The sequence below is a fragment of the Paramormyrops kingsleyae genome, chromosome 7, assembly GCF_048594095.1.
Source record: "Paramormyrops kingsleyae isolate MSU_618 chromosome 7, PKINGS_0.4, whole genome shotgun sequence".
Taxonomy (NCBI): Eukaryota; Metazoa; Chordata; class Actinopteri; order Osteoglossiformes; family Mormyridae; genus Paramormyrops; species Paramormyrops kingsleyae.
This window is the reverse complement of record NC_132803.1, coordinates 7,939,317-7,966,610: the sequence shown is the minus strand read 5'-3', so window position 1 is coordinate 7,966,610 and position 27,294 is coordinate 7,939,317. Positions and strand designations below refer to the sequence as shown.

Sequence of the window (27,294 nt, the reverse complement as noted above, 5' to 3'; positions counted from 1 at the left end):
TCCAATATAAATACATGGACGGTCCCCATAAAGATGTGAATATAAACGTGTGTGTCTCATAGGGGAACAACTTCTGGGCCCTGGGAAAATGAGCAACTTAGTAAAACGTGCATTCAAAGATTCAAACAACTTTTCACATGCATATGCAGTGAAATTCCATTGTTTGCTCCAGATGCTGCTAAAAAGAAAATAACGCGTAAAAATGAAAAAACATAAAATGGCAGAGTAGATAGCATGCTAATGGAACCATAAGTTTGGAATGTGTAGCATTTTTAGGTAATTCCAGTATTCAATATAATTTCATTTTAATTAAAACAGTTTTTTTTTTTTAATTCACAAATCTTTTAGCCTAATTGATTCACCTACTAGACCACTCATGATATATTTATACTATTATTTCTATATACTATTTTGTTATATGAATCATATTATATGGCTATTCACATGTGTTTGAGATTGGAACATTCATTTCTAAATGTATTTTTAAAGTTTTTATTTGTTTTCTTGTTCTCAGACCATTGCAGTATTGTGTTTGTCCATGTAGAAGTGCATGACTTAATACAGCGCTGTAGAGCGTGTAGTGAAAAAATGCAATTAAAAGTACTTAAGTCAGAGGCAGAGTGCACAGAAGGGTCATTTATATGCGATATGCCCATATTTTGGTATTTCTCCACCCTAAGGTGTATCTAGTCTAAGTGCACATAAACCCCAATGTGCATAAAGCCGACTTAAACATGTTTTGCTCATTTCTTTTTTTTTTAAATTGATTTCTTTATTCTTATTTTTGTGCTTTATTGTGTTTATTTGTTTTGTGTACAGCACTTTGGCTGACACATGGTGTCGTTCCATGTGCTTTATAAATAAGGCAGTTGATTATGTTGATGGGAGAACAGGCTATCTATATATATATATATATATATATATATATATAATATGTGTGTAAAACCCACATTCCACTTGAATTTTGCATAATCTACACCAATTTAAGGGTTATCTGTGTTTTTTGTGTATGTCTTATTGTCCATGTCTTAAAGTGTCATATCATTCAGGTTTTTCTATGTCTAAATATAGTTTTAATACTGAAGCTTTGATAAAGACAATAACTCAAAAACCATTTGTTGGATCTTTTTCAGACTTTGTAGCAGGATTGTATGTGTGACGAACTGGGCCTGATTAAATTTTAAGACCGATCACCTCAAAATCAAAACAGCACCGCATAGTAATAGCAAACATTTGGGCAGCTTGATCTTGTCATGATAACTCAGAAATTGGAGTAACGGTGGAGAGGATGAATGAAATATGAGGCTTATCTTTGTAAACTTTTTTTCTTTTTATTACTCTATTTGCTGTATTTGTTCTATAATGGGCCTTCTTGCCATCCATCCATTGCAACCATTCCATTTTATGCCAGTTGTCCAGGGTCGGGTTGCTGGGGCAGTTGAATAAGCAGGGATGCCCAGACCTCCCTCTCACCAGCCACCTCCTCCAGCTCTTCCAGGGGAATATTAAGGTGTTCTCTCCGGAGATATAGTCTCTCCGGTGTGTCCTGGGTCTGCCTTGGGGCCTCCATACGGTTGGACATGCCTGAAACACATCCCCAGGGAGCCGTCAAGCAGGCATCATAGATAGATGTCTGAACCACCTCAACTGGCTCCTTTCCTTTCAAAGGAGTAGTGACTCTACTTTGATCCCCTCCTGAATGTCCGAGCTCCTCACCCTCATCTCTAAGGCTGAGCACAGACACCTTGCAGGAGAAGCTCACTTCTGTCACTTGTGTCCGTAATCTCATTCTTTTGGTCATTACCCAGAGCTCATGGCTCTAGGTGAGGGTAGGAACATACACTGACTGGTAAAGCGAGAGCTTTGCCATCCAGCTTGGCTCCCTCTTTGCCACAACAAAATGGTACAGTGTCTGCAGTACTGCCAATGCTGCACCGATCTGTCTGTTGATCTCCTGCTCCCTTCTTCCCTCACTTGTGAACAAGCCTCTGAGATACTTAATTTCCTCCGCTTGGGGGAGCAACTCATCCCCCCACCAGGACCGGGCCGTCCACTCTTTTCCGGTCAAGAACTATGACCTCAGAATTGGAGGTGCTGATCCGCATTCTGGCCACCTCACACTCCGCTGCAAACTGCCCCAGTGCATGCTGCAGGTCACTAGCCAATGATGCCAACAAGACTACATCATCTGCTAAAAGCAAAGACGAGATCCTGAGGCTCCCAAACCACACCCCCTCCGTTTCTTGGCTATGCCTAGAAATTCTGTCCATAAAAATTATGAACAGAATCCGTGACAAAGGGCAGCCTTGACGGTGTCCAACACCCACTGGGAATGAGTTTGACTTACTGCTGGCAGTGCAAACCAAGCTTTTGCTCTATTTGTACAGGGACCTGATGGCCCACAACAACAGAACCCATAGCCCATATTCCTGAAGCCCTCCCACAGGACCCCCCAAGGGACAGGATTGTATGCCCTTTCCACAAAACGCATACACATAGACTGGTTGGGCAAACTCCCATGAACCCTCCAGTATCCTTGTGAGGGTAAAAAGCTGGTCCAGTGTTCTGCAGCCAGGATGGAATCCACATTGTTCCTCCTGAATCTGAAGCTCAACCAATGGACGGACTTTCCTCTTCAGTATCTTGGCATAGACCTTCCCAGGGAGGCTGAGGAGTGTGATCCCCTGAAGATGGTGCATATCCTCCGGCCCGCTTTCTTAAAAATTGGGACCACCACCCTAGTCTGCCAATACCTAACATCCACGCAATGTTGAAGTGGTGTGTCAGCCAAGACAGCCTAACAACATCAAGAGCTGTCAAGAACACATCCACCTCTGGAGCCTTACCATCAAAGTTGTTTTTTTTTTTTTTTACTACTTCAGTGATCTCATGGCTGAGATCTAGAAATGGGTTTGTCCCCCTCTGAGTCTTCCAGCAGTACTTCCTCCAAAGACGGTGTATCAGTGGGATTCATTAGATCCTCAAAGTGTTCTTTCCATCGCCTGACTATATCCCCAGTTGAGGTCAACAGTTCTCCGTCTCTGCTAGCTAAAGCCATGCTTCCCTCTCCCCTAGAGCTGTCTATCTGCCAGAAACTTTTCAAGACCGACCAAAAGCATAGCCTCACCAAATCCCTCCTGCACCTAAGTTTTTGCTTCAACAACCACCAAAGCCACGTTTCGCCTTCCCTGCCGGTACCTGTCATCTGATTCAAGAGTTCCACAAGCCAACCAAGCTTGTAAGGCCTCCTTCTTTTGCCTGTCAACTCCTTTTACCACTGGTGTCTACCATCGGGTTCGGGGATTGCCGCCACGACAGGCACTAATAACCTTATGGTCACAGCTCTGCAATGCAGCAATGGGCCATTCAACGGAGTAAACTCCAACACACTGGGGGGCTATAGGCAGACCCATCCCTGCCCGGCGCCTCTCCCCATGAGCAACTCCAGAGTGGAATAGAGTCCAGCCCCTCTCCAGGACTTTGGTTCCAGAGGCCGAGCTGTGGGTTGAGGTGAGCCCAACTATATCTAGTCAGTATCTTTCTATCTCCCGCACCAACTTGGGCTCCTTTCCCACCAGAGAGATTATGTTCTATGTGCCGAGAGCCAGTTTTGGTTGCTGACGATCAGTCCGTCGAGGCCGCTGCCTTCGACTGCCACCTGATATAGTTTGGGATCTTATTATCACTTCACAAAAACACTATATAGACAAAATCTTTACACGAACATTTTCCCCATAATAGACAAATCAACCCAAAGTTGGAATTGCAGGACAGAGGACAACAGGGAGAAAATAGAGGCTGCAGCCACCATCTTGAGAATATAGCCATCTGCCATGTGAACATATTCTGTGGATCATTTTGCAAACTTTCCAGGAACATTGTACAGAATAGCGCACAAAATGATTTTCTGAATACTCTAGATGATTTTTTTTGAATACTTCATAATTTTTTTGGCAGACCCATAGCTGGTCATCAAAATGTATTGTGGGGAACTTGGTGAAATTTAATTCTTACTCTTTTTTTGGAGAGGTGAGAGTGTGTAAGGTAGGCTTTTAATAATAGGCAAACCCCCCCCCCCCCCCATCCAGTGAAACTTCCTTCTCTACTATGTAAATGTATATGTGTGTATGTGTGTGTCTGAAACGGAGAGCGATTTAACCTGGTTTAACCATTCTAAATGTGAGTTCAGCCATCAGGCAAGATAGTCACTTGTTTGCCAGTATTCCTTGTTGTATTGTGGGCAAGGAATTAGTATATTCTTAGTGAAGGAGCCAAAAGTTAAAAATATATTGATTTCTAAATACTGTTCTTGTTGATTGTGGCTAACGCCTTGTATATGGTCTAAATAAGAATGTTCAGGTGTTTTTGACATCTGTCCCCTCTAGCTGTTCAGCCCTCACTGAAAATTATTATTTTGTGTCCCGCACAATCGTGAACTTGATTTAGTATTTCATGAGCACATTATACTAAAGCACGATTTAGTATTGCATCAATAGCTCTCCAGTAGCTCAACAGATACAGAACCATGTGCACATAAATTGTACCTCTTTCCTCTACTGTAAGCTTTTTTGGATAAAAGCATCAGTTAAATGTAAATGAAGTTAAATATATGTTGTGGCCATGAAAACAATGCACATGGCCCCTCCTGACCTCTGTCTATACCGTTATACCATGGCTCTGGTAAATTCTATTTTCTTATTGATCAAGAGATGTCACATTGGTGTTGGTTTTCATTTAACCACACAGGAAGTTCTGGCAGGCTAATAACAGTTCTATATTCATTTGTTTTAATGTTTTATTAAGCATGTTAATATAAAAACCTTTGTGACATTTTACTCTGACTTTTTACAAATTTATTTAAAATTTGCCTCAAAGTAGCTTAAAAGGTAGCCGGGCCCAGTTCCTAATGAGCAAGCCTAGGGCGACAGTGGCAAGGTGAAAGCTCCTTAAGTAGCGACAGGAGGAATTCTTAGTGAGGAACCAAGACTCAGGGAACTCATCCTCCAATGGAAAAAGAGAAAACACACAAGAGTGCTAAGTATCTATTGTTGATTATGGATAGGATACAAACATCAGAGAAGGTGGATGGAAGCTCCGGCGAGCCCAGTTATAATGGGCTGACTTGAAGGGAGAGCCGGAAGGTTGCATAAACATGGTGGCAATAATCCAGTCTTGGTTATAAGCATTCTGCACTGAGCCCCTCAACAGTTTGAGATTGTACTCATCTAGTTACAGTAGGAAGTCATCCTGTTGATTTGTGAATGAAGCACGGATCCAAGGTACTCGCTCCGCCATCCTACCTGATTTGTACCTTGCACACTTGCACAGCGTTATATTTTCTGGTGCTACCCAGTGAGTTCATCCCGCAGTTTTATGGCAAGCCATACTGTTTACATTTACAGCAAACTACAGGCGTAGCTTCATTGTTTAGCAAGAACTGGTGTTAATTCCACTTATTTTTTTAAAAAAGTGTTCACTCCGGTTGACTATTTTCAGTTTTACTATTTTCAATATTACTTAAGTATCCCATATCTAAAATTTAGTTTATTCCCATTTCCGGCTGAAATTGCTACCATGTAGCGACATGGTATATTAATATATTTTTAGGGTTGATTCAATGAACTGAAGGGACATCATGACTGTGGTACCTAACAAGACCCATAAACACACACTTAGACACGACTCCAGGTGCTATGCAGAACATTTATGCAACAGAGCACAAAGAATTCAAAATTGGAATATCTGCCTTAATATCCTGTTCTGGGCTGGTGGAGATTGCTTACCAGATGATGTAGTGAAAAACAGAGGATCAGGTTTGGTGCTGAAAAAGTCATGAAACAAAGTTGTACAAATCAGGCACGGTCATGAAATATGCTGTAAAGTGTAATGCTCTGCATTACAATTTTTTTTCCCCAATAATCAGGGATCATATTTGAAACAGGGAACAACAGTGTTTGAGATTTGAGATATGTCATTTCCAGTAACCAAATTCTCCCTTTTCAACTATGGTAAAGTTTTTATTCTGTGGCACCTTTAACAGTTGAAAACACTGACTGGCCAAAATAATGTCACTGCTTGAATTTAAATCAGCAGATACTTAAAAGCCAATGATAGCATCCCTTTTAAATCTTAGCAACGTTATGCAGCAATAAAGTGAAGTCAGCTGAGTACCTGAATCTACTGAGTGGCCAGGTTATCCCATCAATGGATTTTTTCTTGCCTAAAGGCACGGACATATTCCAGGATGATGATGCCAAGATTCATAGGGATCGGACTGTCAGAGTGATTCAGGGAGCATGAGGAATCATTTTCACACGTGAATTTGGCAGCACAGAGGCTTGACCTTAACCCCATTGAAAGTCTTTGAGATGTGCTTAAGAAGACTTTACGGAGTGATTCAACTCACCTATCATCAATACAAGATCTTGATGAGAAATTAATGCAAATATGGATGAAAAAATATGTTGAGATGCTGCATAAGCACGTGGAAATTAATGAATGTGCACCACAATCAAAGTTAAAGGCAGCCAGACCAAATATTAAACTTTTGTTTTTGGCCAGTCAGTGTATACTACATAGTCAAACAGAACTTATCTACCAACAGAGTCTTAATATGCCTGTGAATATGTGACTCTGGTGAGGCTCAGACCCTACATCAGCTGAATTTTTGAACAGCTCAACAACAGACTGTTCTGTTAGAGAGGAATGAGTGTGTAAGTATTTTTAATGTTAGTTATATTTGAAACTCAGGAATGCCAAAAAAAAAAAACAAACATTCTTTTCATGTCATTGCCATCTCTGACAATTTTGTCTTGATGTCTGAGAGGTTGCTCTATAATACCTGCATTATAGAGCAAAGAAAGTAGCAGTGTTCAACTGACTCTGGGTTGCAGGTTCCCTGTATTTCTTGTCCCTGTACTCCCAAAGTCTCTAATTTTGATTGAGCAGGTCAAAGCAGTGTCCTCCTCATTAATTGCAAGAGTTTTAGTCTTCAACAGAGAAAACACTGGTTGCACGTAAGACACACCTAAATGATCCTTTCTAGACAGTGCATTCGTAAATTCCTGAAGTGGCTTCAGTGTCTTGTTCACTGACTCAAGGACCTCTGTGTCCTGCCATGCTGGAACCAGGCGCCGTGTCTTTCCATCATCGGAGAGCACTTGTGACAGAGCCCATTGTAGGATGCACTCAACCACGTTCTGCCTTGTGCCCTATCTAGTTGGGCACTCTGTAATCAGACCATATACAGGTAAGTTTCATTATCTCTGTACAATAGTCAGTGGTGGAAAGGTCTGTTGGTGGTAGTTTCTGTCTAAATGCTGCATGCTGGGTTGTCTACAATTTAGTTGTCTAAAAACTAAAGGCTATGTCTGCACTAATATGTTTTTGTTTAGTAATGCAAAAAATTTCTTTCAATTTAGTCTTCTGTCCACACTACTACGGAGAAAAATGTCAACATTGTCTGACAGCTAATCTTTCTGTAAACGCAATGGTCCGGACACTCATAAACGTAAAAATTTTGTTACGCCTGCATCGGTGAGCTCCGATTGGTTTGCGCTAAGCTTGTGACCCTATCCTGATTAGCTTTCTTTATTTCGATGTCTCTTTTCCTGATTAGTTATTCTTCACGGGAATGAAGAATGCCTTGCCTTTGTTTTCACGGAAGTAAGCCACATGTGAACATGTCAGACGTACAGGACTTTCACTACGTGGCATATGTTGTTTTGCTTACTTGTATGCAGCTAAATCGTGTTTTGTGTACATTGTACGCTGTTTACAACTGTGAAGTTCAAAACGAGACTGTACCTGAGCCAAGTTTAAGTGCAATTCTAGCTTATTATAAAGACATCCAGCCATTGAACATTAGCGTAAGACAAGAATGCACTGAAACTGAGGGGAAGAGAGTGAGACGCGTACTGACAAAACTTCTGGATCCCTGTGTTGTTGTTGTGATGGTTCCTTTTATATACAGCTTTGTGGTTGCGACGTTACAGTACTGTGATATAACGCTTTTGCTAAATAAAATACATGTATTTACTTTAAAAACATGGTTGTCTGTGAGATTAATCAACAGTCAAGTATATATAAAAACTGAACTTTATTACTAATCAAGTCAAAATAAGTGATTCAAAACATATACTTCACTACTTCTACTAGAATTAGAAAATATTTTTGTTGGACAAAAAAATGTGCAAATGACACGTTGTGCTCGAGCTAACAAACAAATAAAATATGAAGTGTGCCAATTCAAAAAATATATTATAAAAGCTTTGGTTAAATGTGCAAATGAAATATTTCAGAAATATATGCGTTAACAACCACTCATATAATTACACGAAAGCTAAAGCTAATTATTTGTGTAGTCACTACGTCATTTGCCTTTTACATGGAGCAGTGAACGCAGAAGTTTTTTTTTCAGTGCTAATGATAACGGTAGTGTGGACGCACATCTTTTCTTTCGGAAGCTCTCATAACAATATTTTAACATATTAGTGCGGATGTAGCCTTAATGTAGGAGTGCCATTGGCCAGCGCATCGCGCTAAGAAGTTTAACAGACCAATGTTGTTGGCCAGTGAGACATTCACCTAGACGACTACGTAGCCTTCATCTAAGGCTCCATTGATGTGTCTGCCAAATGCTATAAATGTAAGTAGTATACAGCTTATGCTGTTACTGGATAGTTAAATCACTGAAATAAAACAGACACTTACTGATGGTAAGGTGCAGTCTATGTCCAAAGCACTGAAGTCTGGCCCAGTCATTTATTTCAGTGGCTTTGATCATATTCTTGCTGTTGTCAGTGGTGAAACACACTAGCCCTTCTTGTATCAACTCCAGGTAGCCAAAGCCTCCCATAATCCCAGAGCTATATTTTGCCAACAGTGTTCTTCAGGGAATTAGAACATCTGTAAACACCAGGCCTTTAATTGAAAGTCCTGGTCGATAAATTGAATTGTCAGGCCTACATAGGCCTCTATCATCCTGCTAGACAAAAGATCGGTTGTACATGACCATCCCTCTTGTCACCAAACATTAAAAAATTAAAAAGAAATATGCATTATTCTGTTTTCTAAACTGAACCGTAGAAGAGACACGGTGCAGCGCGGCCACCCCTATATACATAACTGGCCCCTGACGGCCCCCCCCAATCCAGATTTTCTGCAGGCACCATTGGTGTGCTAAGGTAGGTAGACAGGTAGCAGTAGAAAGGTCTTAGTTTAAATAAGAACTGATAAACAAAAATTGGTTATATGAACTACAAATCAAATTATGTGCTACAGACACTTAGCATTACTTCACGTTTAAAGTAATTAGCTAGCTAGGATTAGGATTAGTAGTCGATACAAATTTCAATTTCTAGATGGAATTTTGAGAGGCTTGTGCATTACTGAGGTAATTTCGCATGCTGCAGTAATTTGGGTTTACTATCACGATGCTACAACTTCAGCAAAAATTATTGTGGGGCACCTCTCCCTCGCTCGGCTAATTGTATTACCGAGATTTACCTGAAATATATTTGAAAATACTGGAATAGCATTGTACAAGTACTGTACTTGTGTGTTTGTATGCGTGTACAGGTATACACGCGCACACACACACACACACACAAACTCACTGGCTGCTTTATTACGTGCACCTTGCTAGTTTTGGGTTGGACTGGTTTTGCCTTAATTCTTCGTGGCATAGATTGAAAAAACATTGCTCAGATGTCTGTTGGCTGTACCTTCATGACTTGACTCTCCTGTTACACCACATCCCATAGGTGCTCTAAGGGATTGCGTACAGTGCCATGTTCAAGGAACCAGTCTGTTGATGATATGAGCTTTGTTTCATGGTTGTTACTTGCTGGAAATAGCCATTAGAAGCTGGGTAGACTGTGGTCATGAAGGGTAGGACATGGTCAGCAGCAATACTCAGGTAGGCTGTGGTCATGAAGGGTAGGACATGGTCAGCAGCAATACTCAGGTAGACTGTGGTCATGAGGGGAAGGACATGGTCAGCAGCAATACTCAGGTAGGCTGTGGTCATGAAGGGAAGGACATGGTCAGCAGCAATACTCAGGTAGGCTGTGGTCATGAAGGGAAGGACATGGTCAGCAGCAATACTCAGGTAGGCTGTGGTCATGAAGGGAAGGACATGGTCAGCAGCAATACTCAGGTAGGCTGTGGTCATGAAGGGTAGGACATGGTCAGCAGCAATACTCAGGTAGGCTGTGGTCATGAAGGGTAGGACATGGTCAGCAGCAATACTCAGGTAGGCTGTGGTCATGAAGGGTAGGACATGGTCAGCAGCAATACTCAGGTAGACTGTGGTCATGAGGGGAAGGACATGGTCAGCAGCAATACTCAGGTAGGCTGTGGTCATGAAGGGAAGGACATGGTCAGCAGCAATACTCAGGTAGGCTGTGGTCATGAAGGGATGGACATGGTCAGCAGCAATACTCAGGTAGACTGTGGTCATGAAGGGAAGGACATGGTCAGCAGCAATACTCAGGTAGGCTGTGGTCATGAAGGGATGGACATGGTCAGCAGCAATACTCAGGTAGGCTGTGGTCATGAAGGGAAGGACATGGTCAGCAGCAATACTCAGGTAGACTGTGGTCATGAAGGGAAGGACATGGTCAGCAGCAATACTCAGGTAGGCTGTGGTCATGAAGGGATGGACATGGTCAGCAGCAATACTCAGGTAGGCTGTGGTCATGAAGGGAAGGACATGGTCAGCAGCAATACTCAGGTAGGCTGTGGCATTTCAGTAATTCTCAGTTAGTACTAATGGGCCGAGAGTGTGCCAAGTAAATATCCCCCACACCATTACACCACCACTGCCAGCCTTAACTGCTGCCGATACAAGGAAGGACGCATCCATACTTTCATTTTGCTTACGCCAAATTCTGACCATACCATCTGAATGCTGCAGCCAAAATCTAGACTCATCTGAGCAGGCAGTGTTTTTCCAATGTTCCATTATCCAGTTTTGCTGAGCTCATGTCCACTTTAGCCTCAGTTTCCTGTTCCTAGTTGACAAAAGGGTTTTCTGTGGTCATCCTAGAGATGGTTCTGCATGAAAATACCAGTAGATCAGCAAATACTTATACTAGCCCATCTGGCACCACCAACCATGCCATGTTCAAAGTTATTTAAATCACCTTTCTTCCCCATTCTGGTGTTTGATGTGGACCTTAACTGAAGCTCCTGACCTATACAGTACCTGCATAGCTTTATGCACTGTGCTGCTGTCATATGATTGGCTAATTAGATATTTGCTTCAACGAGCAGTTGAACAGATGTACCTTATAAAGTGGCCAGTGAATGTGTATATTTATAAAATGCCTAATTTTAATCATAGAATTAAATGAAGCTTTGTTTAAAGAAGTTCCAGGTATAGCAGAACAACACCAATTTGGATTGGGAGACATGCATTATTGCGAAGATTTTCACAAATACATTTGCTGTGCATCCGTTACAGTTCTTACTGTTATGTCGCAGAAAATTATTGTCCTTGGGCAAAATAGAAATAAACAAAATATAAACATTTAAGCATATTAAACACAAATAATATAAATCCCATTTTCAAACATGGATGTTAAAACATACACAAAGGAATACAAGTAACTACCATATTGCCGTATCAATACTTTGGGAGGACCATTTGTGTTTAGTGAGGCAGGGCTTCAAGGCTGGTTTCACCCCTGCCAATGTTGCAATCAAACCTCCACTCTTGTGGGGGAATTTAACCATGTTACTTAGCACAAACTTGGGTTTACAATGAAGATTCTTTGGAAAGGTGGGGAGAATGTGTTGGGTAGGCTTGGGTTAGTATAATGGTGATATTTTTGTCATGTCACGATATTTTTTTATTTAGAAAAAAAATTCGTAGGCACCTTCTTCTGTATGTCTTCTGTATTTCAACAAATCCATCCATCCATTAATTTTCCATACCTGCTTGTCCTCTGCAAGGTCACAGATGCCCAAAGCATTTCCCAGAAGCAACAGACAGGGAATAGCCTCATCACTGGACTAGGTGCCAGCTCATCACAGGGCACACGCATCATTCAGACCTATGGAGAATTTGGTGACCTGGTCCACCTTGGCATGTTTTTGGACTGCGATGACACGCAGAGAACATGCAAACTCCATATTCGATATTTTCAACTTGCGCTGGGTTCATCGGAATGTAGCCTCTTTATATGTAGAATATCAATTTTTAGACATATAAAAAAATGTAAATGACATTTTATAATATATAACAATCACAAAGGAATACATCTAACCACCTAATTTGTGGGGAAAGATTCTGCCAACTGTACGAAACGTTATGTGCAATAAATGAATGAGTGTAGTTTCAGTTACGTAATATGTCTTGGACTTCATTTGGGTACAGACACATTGGCTGTCATGTCTCCAGCTGATCTGCTCAGTAGTAGTAGCCTAATTCTAGAATTTCTGCAGAATGTGGTATGGAGGGGCGTCAGCATCGTCATTCTCACAGCATCTTCTCTAGTTCTTAAATGTTTCTTCTCACTTTATCGCATGGTATTTCTGTACTTTTCCCAGTATATGTGTATATATTCTGGTTCCCCCCCCCCCCCGCCTTCCGCTCTATTCTTTTCTCTCTTGGAGGATTTAGGCCAAACCTGCCTGTCACAGCTTTTGTGGGTCATTTCCAGCCAATGGCTTTTTGCTTTTCGTGAGCATTCTACAGCTCTGCTGCACATGTTCCGTTTTTGATAAAGCACCTGTGTCTCAGAGTGGGTCAGTGGTGCTTTTAATCCACACACTGATGTGAATATTATTTCTGTTTATGAAAAGAACACTTTACCCCGTACTTAGTAGTACTGATGTTATATGATTGTGTTGGTTAAATAGCTGCACATGAAATGTCAAATAAAAACACCTGGAGCAGTGAGCTTGGACTTTGTGAACTGCCTTTGATAAGACTTTGATGTCTAAGCTCAAGATCAGAGAAACAGTGTTATAATATTATATTTTTTTTTTTTTATGTTAATCGGTTATTTTGTTTCAGGACATGATTTTATTTTGTATTGTAAAGTAACATTGTTTCTTCTGAGAATTATTTTTTTCTTGATTTTCTGCCATTTGGCATCACTTGTTTTGCGGTTCATTTAAAATATTTTTCAGTGTGTTATAGCCTTTGATTTCAGTTATTAATCATAATAGGAACTCACCCCAAGTGTTTAACATGAAGTAGATCTGTAAAATATGTGCATTTCTAATGTTTTACAAGCACTGCTACATAAATCTATAATTGATTATCCATTGGACTTGTATGTAGCTAAATAAAAATTGCTCCAAAGCATTTCATACAAATTCTTTCATCATGTGTAGTTAGAATCATTTGAAACGACCTTTTTGCAGTTAATTTCTTGTTGCTTTAATGATCCATTTGCCCAGTTTGATGTAGGAAGCATTTATGATGTGTTCCTGGTTTCAGTTGCTTACAGTGCTGATATGGCTAGTGGATTTTCTAAACAAGCTGTAGAACAGCTGGGGACATCTGGTGTTTTTCTTTTAGGGGGGTTAAGCTTTCTCATTGCACCTGCAACAAGAAATTGCATACATAAAGTGATTTTTCTGGGAGCTGAACATTACCATTTGTTATATGATACAAGTAGTAGCATATGATTATTCATTTATTTGTCTCCTCGATGTTTAAATTAATACCGGTGTACAGATTTGTGTGACTCTTTTATAAATTTGCTGAATCTCTGAAGGTTTTTTCATATGAAAACAGGCATTATTGTTCCGAGAAGTTAGATACAGAATGATCACTATCGACGATTAATGGAGTAATCGTTTAAATATAATATATACCTTGCCTTATGACGCAAAGCCAAAACTTGCCATACAGTACATTGCAGGGTGCACATTCACTCACTCGCACATATAGTCAATTTAGACAGTCAAGTTCACTTAAGTTGCATGTCTTTGGACAGTGGAAGGAAACCAGAAAATTGGCTGAGAAGCCACATGCGCACACAGAGTAAACATGCAAACTCCACACACGCAAAGCAGATTTGTACAGCGACAGTGCTATCCACTGCGATACTGTGCAACCTCAATACTAGGCTTACGTGCTGTTTGATGTTAATACTGTCATCGCCGAGACCGCAGCAGTCTGCTGGGTTGACACCATCAATAAGCTGCATGAAAACATTTTTACTCTGTCATAGGAAACAAAACTTGGCAAACTTTGCAATTTAATTGATGGTACATTTCCAACATTATTGAAAAGGTCTAAAGTTTAAAAATCTAAAGTTTACCACCACTGCTTTTGCATGATCTCTGCTTGTCCTTTCCGAGACAGTCATAATCATTCTTGTCTTTGCTGTACGACTCAATTGCGGTTCGACTCACTTGTAGGACCGTGTGGCATATTTACGAGGAATTAAACAAAAACTGCGTGTGGAGCAGAAAAGTGAACGAGAGTTATTCACAAAAATACATTCATCTTTTGCTGTATGGAGATATTTTGTATTTCGCAGATGATATTGAGCAAAAGCAAGTGATTTGTTTCTCCTTATTTGTGTCTGTTATTTGTGTCTTAACTTATAGATAGGTAGATATGTTCTTTTTGGATATATAGTTCATGTTCTAACTCCTAAATTAACAACTTCAAATGTCAGAATTTCCAGTACCATTCAGCCCAACTCAAAATATACAATTCATTAACAAAAAAATAGGTAATGATTACTGTGTGTCATTATGCAAGACAGCAATTAATTTGACATACAAGAATCGTATAAAGTCAATTAAGCAAAATAATTTAAGTCAAAGTAAAGACAAAGAGATTCATGGCCTACTCTGAGAGGTTAAATATCTATAGCTAACCTCGCATTATTAGCTGAGTTCGTCACCTAAAATGTCTACTTTTTTAGGATGTAGTTGCATTGCCCTTGTGCTGTTGTAATATTTAAGTTCCGCTTTAGAATACTGACAGATGACTGCATTTTCATTCACTTTAATATGAAGTGCTTCCACACAACTGATCAATTTCTGCTTTTAAAATTTGGCAAAATTTAATCAGTGTTATTTTTACAATTTAGTAGTACAGTTTAATCAAGCAATCGTGACAGCTCTAGTTACCTATACATATAAATAGTGCTGTTTATCCAAAAAAGACTACTTACTGTAACAAGAGCTCAGTATTTATTTTACGTGTTTTAGTGTGCATTATACTTCTGTTTTTCAGAGCAATAATGGAAATATAAGATTGCAATGTCTTGCTAGCCAGCAGTTTGAGTATACTTACCTCGTGGAGAAGCAACTAAATTGCCATAATGCACATTGTTTTCATGTTTTGCTTTCTCTTAAATTCAAATTCGGAATGCAAACTTTTAACTTCACTCAAAGGATTTTAACTCAAAATATGTTAACCCTTAAGCCATTTCAGTGCAATAAATATTGTTTTGTGGAACATCATAGTTGGTTTCTTTGGTAACCATAGCAACAGTGGGAGACAAGAAGATCCATGCTCCTGGGCTCATTCCTTGCTGGTCCATATAATAGTTTGTTGTCCTATCAGTGCTGCAGCATATTCTTTTTAAACTGGCGATTGTATGATAGGAACATCCTGAGAGAAATGCAGGACATAATCTAATTTGCTATAGAGAAAGGAATGTACCAACTTTTCTGTGTTGCCAAACTTGCTGAATTCCTTTTCTACACATTACCTGAGATTATGGAAATATGGAAGCAGACATTTGGATGATTTCTGACATTTTTTAAAATATTACTGGATTATATTAATTAAGAAGCTTGCAATTTAGTGTGGAATTAATATATAAAATGTGTAATAGGGTAATTTTGGTCCATCCTTTGTAAATAACCCCCACCACCATTAGTAATTAGGCCTATACGTTGTATTTTGCAGCTTGTTAGTATGTTAAATCACTGTCTTCTAAATACTAGAAAGTTGATTGTGAATCATCCTTAATGAAGTTAAAATGCAAGCCACCTTCAAGTTCAACCTTTAAACTTGAAAACCATCATTCTGTATCCGACCTATAATGGGTTTAAAGGTTCCAGTGTGGTCTAACTGCAGCTGCTGGCATCAAAAGTAATGCAGTGTATTATCAAAATATGTATCACAAAATGTCTAATAAAGTAGACTTAATAAAGAAAGGAATTACCAAGTAGCATATCCTGGTAATTTATAATAATAATAATAAAATAAAAAATAACTAAAACATTCTCAGTGAAGTACAGTATCGATTGACCAGATTGATTTGGCTAAAAAACGAAGCATGAAATGACGTATACAGCTGCTGTAATTCTCTTTGTGCTGGTAGCTGTTAGGGACTGAGATTATCTCATCTCTGTCCATCCTCATCTATACTTATTTGAAAACAAAGGGAAAAGATAATATAAATAGGTACAGGCTTGTTTCCTGTAACAAGCAAGATTACTGTATTAATAGGTTTCTGTTGTTTGTCAGTGCGGTTTAATTTCATTTCAGTGAAAGAAATGTTCTTATCGCTCAGTATAATTTTATTAGATTCTGATGGATATGGGGCAGACTTGTGCAGTGGGTACGTCTACAAAACAGTGCAGAACCTTAGGATTTAATTCAGTTTGTAAGGACAACGCTTCAGTTAGCGCAGTAACATTGCAAAGCAAAGAAGATTTCAATACACGTGGATGTCTAGAATAGTAAGAACTTTGCATTATCTAGGACTACGCGATACCACATCGCGATATAATCTCAGCTGTGTGGCATATGATATGCATAATAACATGTTTTAAAATTGTTCGATATTTTTGATGCTCTTACCTTTTAATTAAAGGGGAGCTGAAAATTACCCAAATTAAGGTGCTAAATATTTTTTTTAGAGTTTGTTTTTTACGAAACATTTTGCCTCCATAAATGCCAGTTTTTTCAGCCGATCACTAGTGCAGTGGTACAGTATATACCAAGTACAGCAATAAATGCATTTATGTTAGAAACCAAAAACTTAGATTAGGAAATACTGCTCTATATGATTGTCATAAACATAAAATTGATTATTTTAATAAGTTGAAAACAAGATTTTTTTTAAAATACTTTTCCTTGATCTTGTTTTTTCCTTCTGTTAAACTCTAGTTAGCAATGCAGTCCAGGGTGGAAATAATGACAATGTATGCACAGTCAGCTGAATCACTTCTCATTTTTGTTGAAAGAATAGTGTTTATATAAAAAAAATTACTATATGGCTACTGCTAGCAGGAACATTCAATTAACATCTGGCAAAGCATGTTAGTGGATTATATAATGACACAATGACACCACCCTCACTGGGAATTCTGATATTAGTGACATGGATTTTTTCCATGTGTAGTTAGGTAATATGTTTACCATCTCTTGCCTGTTAATTGATGCTATTGAGCTGCCTCCACATTGAACACAGTCTGCTATAAATATCTCCTTTTTGGTTGTGGAGTTTTTTTTGTTAAATGTTCCTCCTGTACTGTGGCCTTATTTTCTCTTCCTGTATACTTTGAATAGTGGTTGGTAAGGATGCTCTGATCAGGATTTTTGCCACCGATACCAATGGTGATCGGCCGATACCAATGCCGATTCTGATCCACACCGGCGATGACATGACTGCGGCGCCAAAACATTTACGTCCCCACTCATCGTGTACGTCCTCACGCATTGACGTCATCAATTGTGATCAGTTCCTAAGATCGGCCAAGTTTAACGAGTACCGATCGAGTCATAAAATGTGATTATCGGCCGATACCGATCTGCGGCCGATCGATCGGAGCATCCCTAGTGGTTGGTGATATAATTTATTGTCGTTGTTAGGTGATATGATCATTGTTGCCGGTTGCGAGTGTATCCATGATGAGTTACCACAAGAATTATGACACAGTACTACTGAGCACTATTATAACAACAGAGCAAACTGACAAGTGCCAATCACACAATGCCTTCTTATTTGGGGGCTGTAACAGTACTACAACAAAAATATACCGATGTGAAGAAAAGCTATTTCAGCCTGCATAACATCTTAGCACTATATGTATATATCATTTATTTGTCAATTATCTGTCTCAGTGGAGCTTAAATTAAGGATTATGTCTTGAACTAAAGTGTTTGACTCTATTTGGTCTTGTTACTCTATTTACACTATTTGGTCTTTGATGCACCTTATTACCACTTCAGAAAAACATCACATGGATGAAAATCTAGACATGAAATAAATACCTGAGACAAATCATGAAAATATAAAGTACCCTTTACCCATTTCTAATATACAAGGTCAGTATATTCATCTACAAGTCATGTGAAAAAATTAGGACACCCCATGAACACCTGTATCTTTATTAACATAGATAAACATATGGACATTTCGTGAAGTGATTAGTCATTGTTGACACAGCACAGCATACAGTGCACAACAGCGAAACGTGTCCTCTGCATTTAATCCATATGTGACATTATGGCGTAGCAGGGGGCAGCTAATTCAACGCCCAGGGAGCAGTGCTTGGGGGCGGTACCTTGCTGGTCAGGGATTCAAACCAGCAGTTTTTCAATTACAAATGCGCTTCCCTAACCATTACTCCATATTTTATGTTTTAACGACTGAGAGATTAAGGTAATTTAACAAAACAAATAAAACTGAAGAAATGTCTTTTTATAATGATTTGTAAAATGTAATGAATCGAAAAGCATTTCTTATGAGGAAAAAGCTAGGACAAGCCCACATCCATTACTACTTAATGTTTAGAATTAGATTTAGGTACACCACATCAGGTGCAAATGATTAGAACATCATTACCGAGCATTTTGGAGGAGCCTGTCTTATTTAAACCTAAGACATTTAGCTCTTGATTGTTGGAGTAAGTGGTTTCACCGTGGTAAGATGCAAAGAGCTCTCTGAGGCCTTCAGAAAGAAGCTTGAAAATACATATGAGTCTAGCAAGGGATATAAAAAGATCTCAGAAGAATGTGAAATCATCCATTGCACTGTCCGGAAAGTAATTCACAAGTGCACAACTGCCGGCGTGGCCAGGTCAGGCCGTCCTAACAATTTCAGCGGAAGAGCAGACCGCAAGATGCTTAAAGAAGTCTCCAACAATCCTAGAATGTCATCACAGGACCTTCAGCAACATCTGCCATCAGAAAGAGACTGCACAAGTTATTATTTTATGGGAGGTATGTAAGGGAGGAAACCCTTGCAGTCGAAGAAAACAAGACTGAAGTTTGCCACGGAACACCTAGATAAAGACCAGGACTTCTGGAACAATGGGCTTTGGACAGATGAACCTACAACTGAATTCGCAGAATTCACATGTTTGGCATAAACCATAGACAGTATTTGAGCCAGAGAACCTGAAACCAACTGTGAAGATGGGCGTGGAAATGTCGTGGTTTAGGGCTGCTTTGATGCAGCATGGCCTGGTCAGCTCACCATTATAAAATCCATATGAATTCTTCATTGTATCAAAGGGTGAGACCATATGTCCAAAAATTGAAGCGGAGGTGGACGATGCAACATAACAGTAACGTAAAACATTCTGGTAAATCCACCAAGGAATGGTTCAAAAGAAGGAGATGGAGAGTTCTGGAATGGCCAAGTCTAAGCTCAGATCTTAATCCTATTGAGATGCTGTGGGGTTATTTGAAACAGGCTGTGCATGCAGGAGATCCCTCAAATATCACACAGCTGAAAGAATTCCTGTCCTGTCTTGTGGGTCCGCGTCAATCTGTTTGGTCTTACAACGTCCATTTTACCTGCCATGTCCTACTGTACTAGTCCATCTATATACTGTGTTGTCATAATGGAGTGGGTGGGCTGGTTTGGAGTGGCTTCACTTAATGTATTGATCTGTTGTTCAGCTAATTAAAACATAAAGTTGTCCTCCAAAGGGGTGGGGGTGGTTGGGCATTTAAAGAAATGAAAGAATCCTGCATTGAGGACTGTGGAAAACTCTCTTCCAGTCAGAGAGACTAGTATATAGCTATAGGGAATGTCTGAGGTTATTTCAACCAAAGGGGGAAACTCTAGTTGTTAGGGCATAGGGTGTTCTAGCTTTTTCATCAGCAGAAATTGACATCTTTGTTATTTTTCTTTTGCCTAAATAAGTGAATTTGTCAGTGTTTTTGCATAGGTGATCCAAAACACATCCTTTGTCTCTAGATATAATTTGAAAGATGATGTGGATATTTCTTAATAAAGACTAATTATTTTCACATGCTTGTACCATCTAGAAACAAGATTGATTATTTATCTACTCATTTATGTTTTGCAAGGTTAAATGACATTCCTGTTGTGTGGTTGTATTGAATTTCTTTGAATTGTGTGTGGCCAGTTCAATTCAAATTGCAATTCATGAATGGAAAGGAGCACAATTCATCCATCCATCCATCCATCCATCCATCCATTTTCTGAAACCACTTATCCTATTCATGGTCACATTGGGGGTCCGAATCTTGGAAGCTACAGGCACAAGCTAGGGAGCAAACCAGGATGGGGTGCCAACCCATTACAGGGCACACTCACACACCATTCACTCACCCCACATGCAGACACACACACACACACATACATACAGACATACATACATATCCCTATTGGCAATTTGGAAACACCAGTCAGCCTCAGCATGTTTTTGGACTTTAGGAGGGAAACTCCACAACAACACGGGGAGAACATGCAAACTCCACACAGACATGGGATCTTGGCTGGGACTTGAGCCAAGGTCCCTGAGGTATGATGAGGTGACAGCATTAACCACTTCTCGTGAACACAGTAACTCTAAAAGTATTGCATGGATCTTTTTCAGATTTTGCAAACATGTTGAAAGGGTGAAACACTGGATGTGATCAAATTCTGAGATAAATCAGACCAAAATTAAAGCAACACCACTTGGTTACATCGAAAAGAATAGAGGCTTATCCTTGTAAACAGGATCACTCTATTTGTTGTTGTACTCTATTTCATATTTGATGGATCCTTTTACTATTTGGCAAAATATTATATGAATGGAAGTCTTTCTTGAAAATCTTCCCCCAAAAGACCCCAAATCAACCCAAACACTTACTCTGTTGATCTTTTTGCCAACTTCCCAGGAACATTGTACAGGTAGTTGATCCATCCATTACTTGTAGAATTTCTGCAGGTTGGAGAGTGGGACGAGTGCGGATTAGATGGGCAGTGCAGGTGACGGGGCTGTCCGGGGCCATTGTGAACAAAGCAGGATTACTTCAAAAATGGCGACCGTAACAAGCAAAACCCACAATGCCTTGTGCCATGACGACATTGCCACAGGAGCGATGTAATGCTGTTGTTTACATCAGCCCCCTGTCTAGTTTTTAAAGATCTGCCTCGTATTTCATACCCCAAGAATACGAGTAGGCAAGAAGAAATATGGGGTGACAGAATTTGGCAACCTTTTCTTTATCTGGTGGATGTTCATATGCATAAAGGTATGGTTAAGGGATATGTTTTTGGAGAGAGATGGCTTTCAATGATAATGTTTGCAATCCAAGATGATACATAATATGTAAAATATATGTCTTTCAGGATGTTACAGGTCTAATCATGTTTGGAGCAGTTGAGTGCAGTAATGTTTTCTTTCCTCAGAATTTCTGTATTTCTCTTTCCAGATTTAGAAGACAGAGGCAGCTCTGGGTCTTGGGGAAATGGAGGCCGTTCTTCTAAGGTAGGCTTAAGCTGGTTCTGTTTCTCATTGGCACAGAGTTATGTAAAAGAAAAAAAAATCACATATTGCCAAACCAAATTTTAGATCTCAAAATACTTATAATCATCTGTAATAAATAACTGACAAATATATGTGCAGAGTCTGTATATTTTTAATTTTCCTGCAGCTGTCATATTTGAATTATATTAGAAGCACTGAAAACAATAAAACCGCAAAGTAGATTTTGTGCTGCATCATCATCATTGAAATAAATCTGAACTTCCCAGTGTGATTGTCCTAGAACACTTTAAACATGCATGGATAAACACTAGGGGTGGAAATTGGCAGAGATAACCCAAATAGATATTATATCAATATTTAATTGCTGATTCAATATGTATTACAATCTTTTAAAATACTTTTTGATGAAGAGCAGTTCAGGTGTGCGATTAAAGTAAAGACAAGGGCTGTAAAGATACACGTATTCGTCATGCATTTTTGGTACGGTACGCACAATGAAGCAGATGAATATATAGACATGGGTAAAACCTAAATTCAACAAAGAAAACATGCTAATTGTGGCTGTGAGTTGACTATGGCTAGTGCTGGAGAGCTCAAAGACCCTCCCACATCATTTAAATGAATAGTTTGGGAAAATTTTGGTTTGCCATTAAAATATACCATCACTGGAAGAGAGAGTAGTTGATGAACCCAAGACAGTTGGCTCTGCTATTCTGAAACTGGGATATGTTGCTGGAAACACATCCCACATGCTAACTCATTTGGGATGACATCACCCGAGTGGATGTATGACCCAGAGCCCGGCAGAAACAGCCTCTGCAAGTTAGTCTCCCCGTGGCATTTAAGGCGCTTTTGACTGGCCAAAAAAAAAAAAAAAAAAAAATACTGGCATAAGATTATTGGGGTGTTTATCACCACAGACATGTGATCATACTCGTTAGTAGAGAACACAGAATTTAGTACATTATGATTATAATGCAGTTTTTTTTTGTGAATTTTTATTCATTTTACATATTTTTACCATGCTGATGAGTCTCTTAGGTTTTGTCATTAAATCATGTCGGCAGACACAATACCTTCTGTTTGGCTTACAACTTTTTCTATATTCTGTTTGCAGTTTTAATAAACAATTTCCAAACAAATTCTGTTTCGCTACTGTACCAAAATTACACCGACTTGTTAACTGAAGCACGTACCCACACTCATATCTGGGTGTCCATTTACTTTATAAAATCCAAAGTTTGCCCAAGCATTTAAATCGAGATGATACTGGAAAAGTTCCTGCACACGCTTGCTAGTTCATGATAAAGTCGCACTGTACGCAACTCCGTAAATAGAATTAACAAATGTGGCAAACATAATCAGCTCACAGAATCATGATTTGTAATTCAATCTATTCCCCATTCCCCACCCCTATTAGACACACACAGCACATTGTACAAAAAAAACAAACAAAAAATCAAACAAAACTGAACATAACATAAAAACTCTTAATTTGTTCTAGTAGAGGAATCCTGGTTAAACTGATTGGTCACTGTTGCAGGATATGCTAACCAGATACATTCAATCATATGGTGTTTCCCTTCAGCCCATTCTTAAAAGGGACAGAGAGGAAAATTATAGCTAAATGCAAGTAATATTGCAAATATGAGAATGAGCCTCTCTTTTTGCTTCTGAGAGTCATTCATACTGATTGCCTCATGCAAAGACGGGCATTGCCACTGAGCTTAGACAACCGTCCTTTTCAGATGAGAAATGAAACTGAAATTCTGAGACAAAATGGACATTTTTACATTTGGGGAAAAAAAGGTATCCACCTATCCGCCAATCTAATTGTGCTTTTTTGCATTTTTTATGAAAGGGGTTTTTATGAAAGAAGGCTAGTCTGTATCTATTTCACTGTTTTTGGACTTCCCCTTCTGTAAACCTCAGGGGCCCAAACCACCTCAGCTAGCACTGCTTCATACAGTGGAGTAGTAAGTCGATTCTGGTGATGTCCTGGATTGCTGAACTTCACCTAATCCCGAAGAGTAAGTGCAACATCCCTCTGAAGAGATGTCATTGTAGCCTCTTGTATTAGGGTGCTTTTCTGATCAATGGTTGGGACTGAAGTCACACATAATAAGCTAATTTCTGTTTGGGTCAGGATGTAGATGGACAGCAGACGCTGATTTCATGTGACTGTCTTAATGTCCTTCATGATAACTTTTTAAAGTGAACTACTATACTACCAGTAACAAGTGACCTTTTTGGTGAAGTTTAGGGGACTACTTCCTGTTAGTTTTCTGAAGGTGTCTCGTCTCTCACAAATTCGGTATGAGATACAACTAGTGTGTCATTCTCCCTTGCACTTAAGTCAAAAAAGTGTGTAGCTGTGCGCTTTTTTCACTTAAGCGTAATCTCCCATTGACTTAAGTCTGGGGTTTAAGGGCACTTAGGCTAGATACGCACGAAACAGAACTATGGGGGTTTCACTTGTATGTATGAATGACTCTTAAGCGTATTCTGCCACTGACTTTACTGCACTTAAGTGTATTTTTCACTTTGTGCTGTGCAGGGTTGTAGTATGTGCCTCTACATAGCCAAACACAATATTGCAGTTTTCAGAAAGCTAAACGTAATAAAATGAACATGTATCATACATTTACAAATAAATGTTACAATCCAAAATGCATTTGCTGAAATATCTAAGATAGGTGAATCAGTTAGGCTAAATGAGTAAAAACGGAGGTAGTGTGTTCTTGCAATCCTAAGCCACAGTGCATGTACTCGCACTCCTGTGAGAGTGGGACAGACAGAGCTGCCCTTGTCATGACACTGAATACATCCATGTTTTATGCAACACTCTGAATCCCAATTCATCCCGTAGTTTTGTACATATACATACACTTCATACATAGACTATTTCCACTAGGTCCGGGGTCCCCAATGGAACTACCTGACCAGGACACTTGTCTTATTGGTAACCATTCTACACTTAATAGTGTAGATGTGTGGGTTTTTAGTGGCAGTGACTATAGCAATTGATTTGGAGTAATACATTGCAGCTCATGCTGTAGCGCATAAACTTGTTCAGACTGTACAGCTGAATGCATTATTATTTTATCACCAATGCATTCTAAACTTTCAGTCCATGCTATTAATAATATTAACATTTACACCTTATCTATTGGTTTGGCAAATTTGCTTGTTTACAGAATTGTTCTGAATGAAGTGGGGAAAAAAGACAGCCACATGGATTCATAGTTAAACACAATACGGGTCATTCTCACAGGCTTATTACCGTAACATATCTTTGTTTTCTCTAAATTTTGAAATTAGTCTGACAAACTTGCATTAGTAATGGAGATTTTGCCTCTGGGGTGCTTAATCAGTTGCAGAGTAAAACAACTGACAATACAAAACAGTTAAAGAAATGAATGTACATATTATACTAGTTGATTGTCTGTTATGGGTTACCTGTGATATATTTGAAAGATTTAAAAACATGTAATCTTGTTTTTTGTTATTTGATTTTAAGGCAGTAGTGTCTGTTTAGGGAAAAGGGTTGAAAGATCGGTAAATCAGAGCTACAAATTATATAATTTTAGTACACCTAATAAGTTCATATATCAGTTTCTCTGCAGAAAATTCAAACATAGTGTTTCACTGTAACATTTAATTTTCAGGAAATTTCATGTTGGTGAGAATGACCAAAGAAATACATAGTAGGCTATTGCAATGCTTTTGTATTCAAAATGGTTTCTGCAGATTTCAGTTAGGTTGCAAAATGCAAATAAAACAGTCCATGTTCCACATTTTGCTTGTTACCAAAATTATTGAGGGCGTGACCCTGTTTTCTTGCTTTAAGAATAATTTATATTTCTTGCATGGCTGCGCCGCCTTTTTCGGGTTAATCATGGTGGCCGTGAACACACTGGTGAGAGGAGAATACGCGTAAGGGCTAGTTTTTACGTGAAAGCAGGCGCATCGTGGCGCCAGACAGTCCTCGGCCCTGAATGTTCGTACTTCTAGTGCCAACGCGCCAGGCAACTATGTACATGGGAACCAGATTATGTGGGCAACACCATTTAAAATTTGAATTTGATTTAAAATTTATAGGAAAATGTGCCTACATAGTTTAAGAAGTATGAGTGAATTAGAAAACTTATTAGGATGAAATATTCTGCATTTAGAAATTGGCAACGAAATGTATAACTATAGTAGAATCTTGGAACTCAAACGCCTCTTAATTAACTCAACCAACTCAAACATCAAATGGGTCTGTTGAATTTTTTTCGACTTGTACCCCGACCTAAATCTTTCTCGACCATTCCTGCTAAAACTTGTATGGGTCGAAATGCATTCAACTCTACCAATACGAACCTCGAATGGATTGGTCGAGAAAAATCTAGCCACGACTCGACCTAAAATTTGAAACACGACAAAACAGATGTGCTAAAACTTGTACAATCGAGACGTGTCTCTGATGGGCTGACACAAAGGCAAACAGGCCTACTGGGATGCTGATGCCTATGAATCGCTCTGAGTCTCGCAGTACCTTGCAACCGAATTGGACGTGCGAAAGCTGCGTTCAGTGTGATTTTTTTTTGCACTTTATATACAGTACATTTAGTGAAACAGTAATCATGGCCCCTAAGAAAGTGAGCAGTGATAGCAGCAATCCAAAGAGAAAAATGGTGAGAGTAACTGAAGAACTTAAAAATGAAATTATAGCGAGTATTGAAGGTGGTGCACGAGTGTCTGCTTTCGCGCCAGAGTATGGGATTGTCATTTGTTTCGTGTTTAGCACATTTGTATGTGTGCTTTTTCATGCATGTTTTTGTCAGTTAGGTAGGTAGAAAGCTTAAAATAGGGATCATTTGGTTTGGAACAGATTAAATTAATTTACATTATAAACTTACGGGGACTATTGACTTGGGGCTCGACCGAAACGCAACTTGACCAGCCTTCTAGAATGTATTAAGTTCATGTTCCAAGGTACCACTGTATTTTAATAAAACTGAACTGGCCGTAGAGATGGACTTAATCATAACCCATTGCAATACCTTATTTAAAATACATTCAGTTACAGTTTATTACACAATAAACATTTAAATGATCAACTGCATTTATGGAAAAGCAATGTGGTAAGATAAGAATGTACCAAATCATCAAATCAAATTTTTTTCTAGATGGAGAAATATAAATTCACTGATCTGCCATAACATTAAAACCACTGACAGGTGAAGTGAATAACCTTGATTACCACATTACAATGGTGCCTGGTAAAGGTGTCATTATATATTAGGCAAGTGAACAATCGGTTCTCAAAGTTGATGTGTTTGAAGGAGAAAAAAAGGGCAAGCATATAAATCTGAGCGACTTTGACAAAAGTGGTCCAAGGAAGGACAACCGGCTAACCAACGACGGGGTCATGGGCAACCACAGCTCTTTGATGTGCCTGGGGAGCAAAAGGGGTCATGGGCAACCACAGCTCATTGATGTGCCTGGGGAGCAAAGTGGTCATGGGCAACCACAGCTCTTTGATGTGCCTGGGGAGCAAAGGGGTCATGGGCAGCCACAGCTCATTGATGTGCCTGGGAAGCAAAGGGGTCATGGGCAACCACAGCTCCTTGATGTGCC

At 39.3% G+C, this 27,294-nt stretch overlaps 1 protein-coding gene across 10 annotated transcripts in view; it reads left to right on the top strand.

Moving 5' to 3' along the window:
* LOC111843783 (transcription factor 4) overlaps positions 1-27,294 on the top strand; it is a 141,630-nt gene that overhangs the window by 8,710 nt on the left and 105,626 nt on the right. For 9 of the 10 annotated variants that reach the window (XM_023811639.2, XM_023811634.2, XM_023811640.2 and 6 more), the window contains one exon: positions 21,614-21,669. In XM_023811639.2, coding sequence (XP_023667407.1) covers positions 21,614-21,669 — 56 coding nt within the window. Of the gene's footprint in view, positions 1-21,613; positions 21,670-23,606; positions 23,700-27,294 lie in introns of those variants that run through there. The other variant, XM_072714181.1, reaches the window with a different exon arrangement.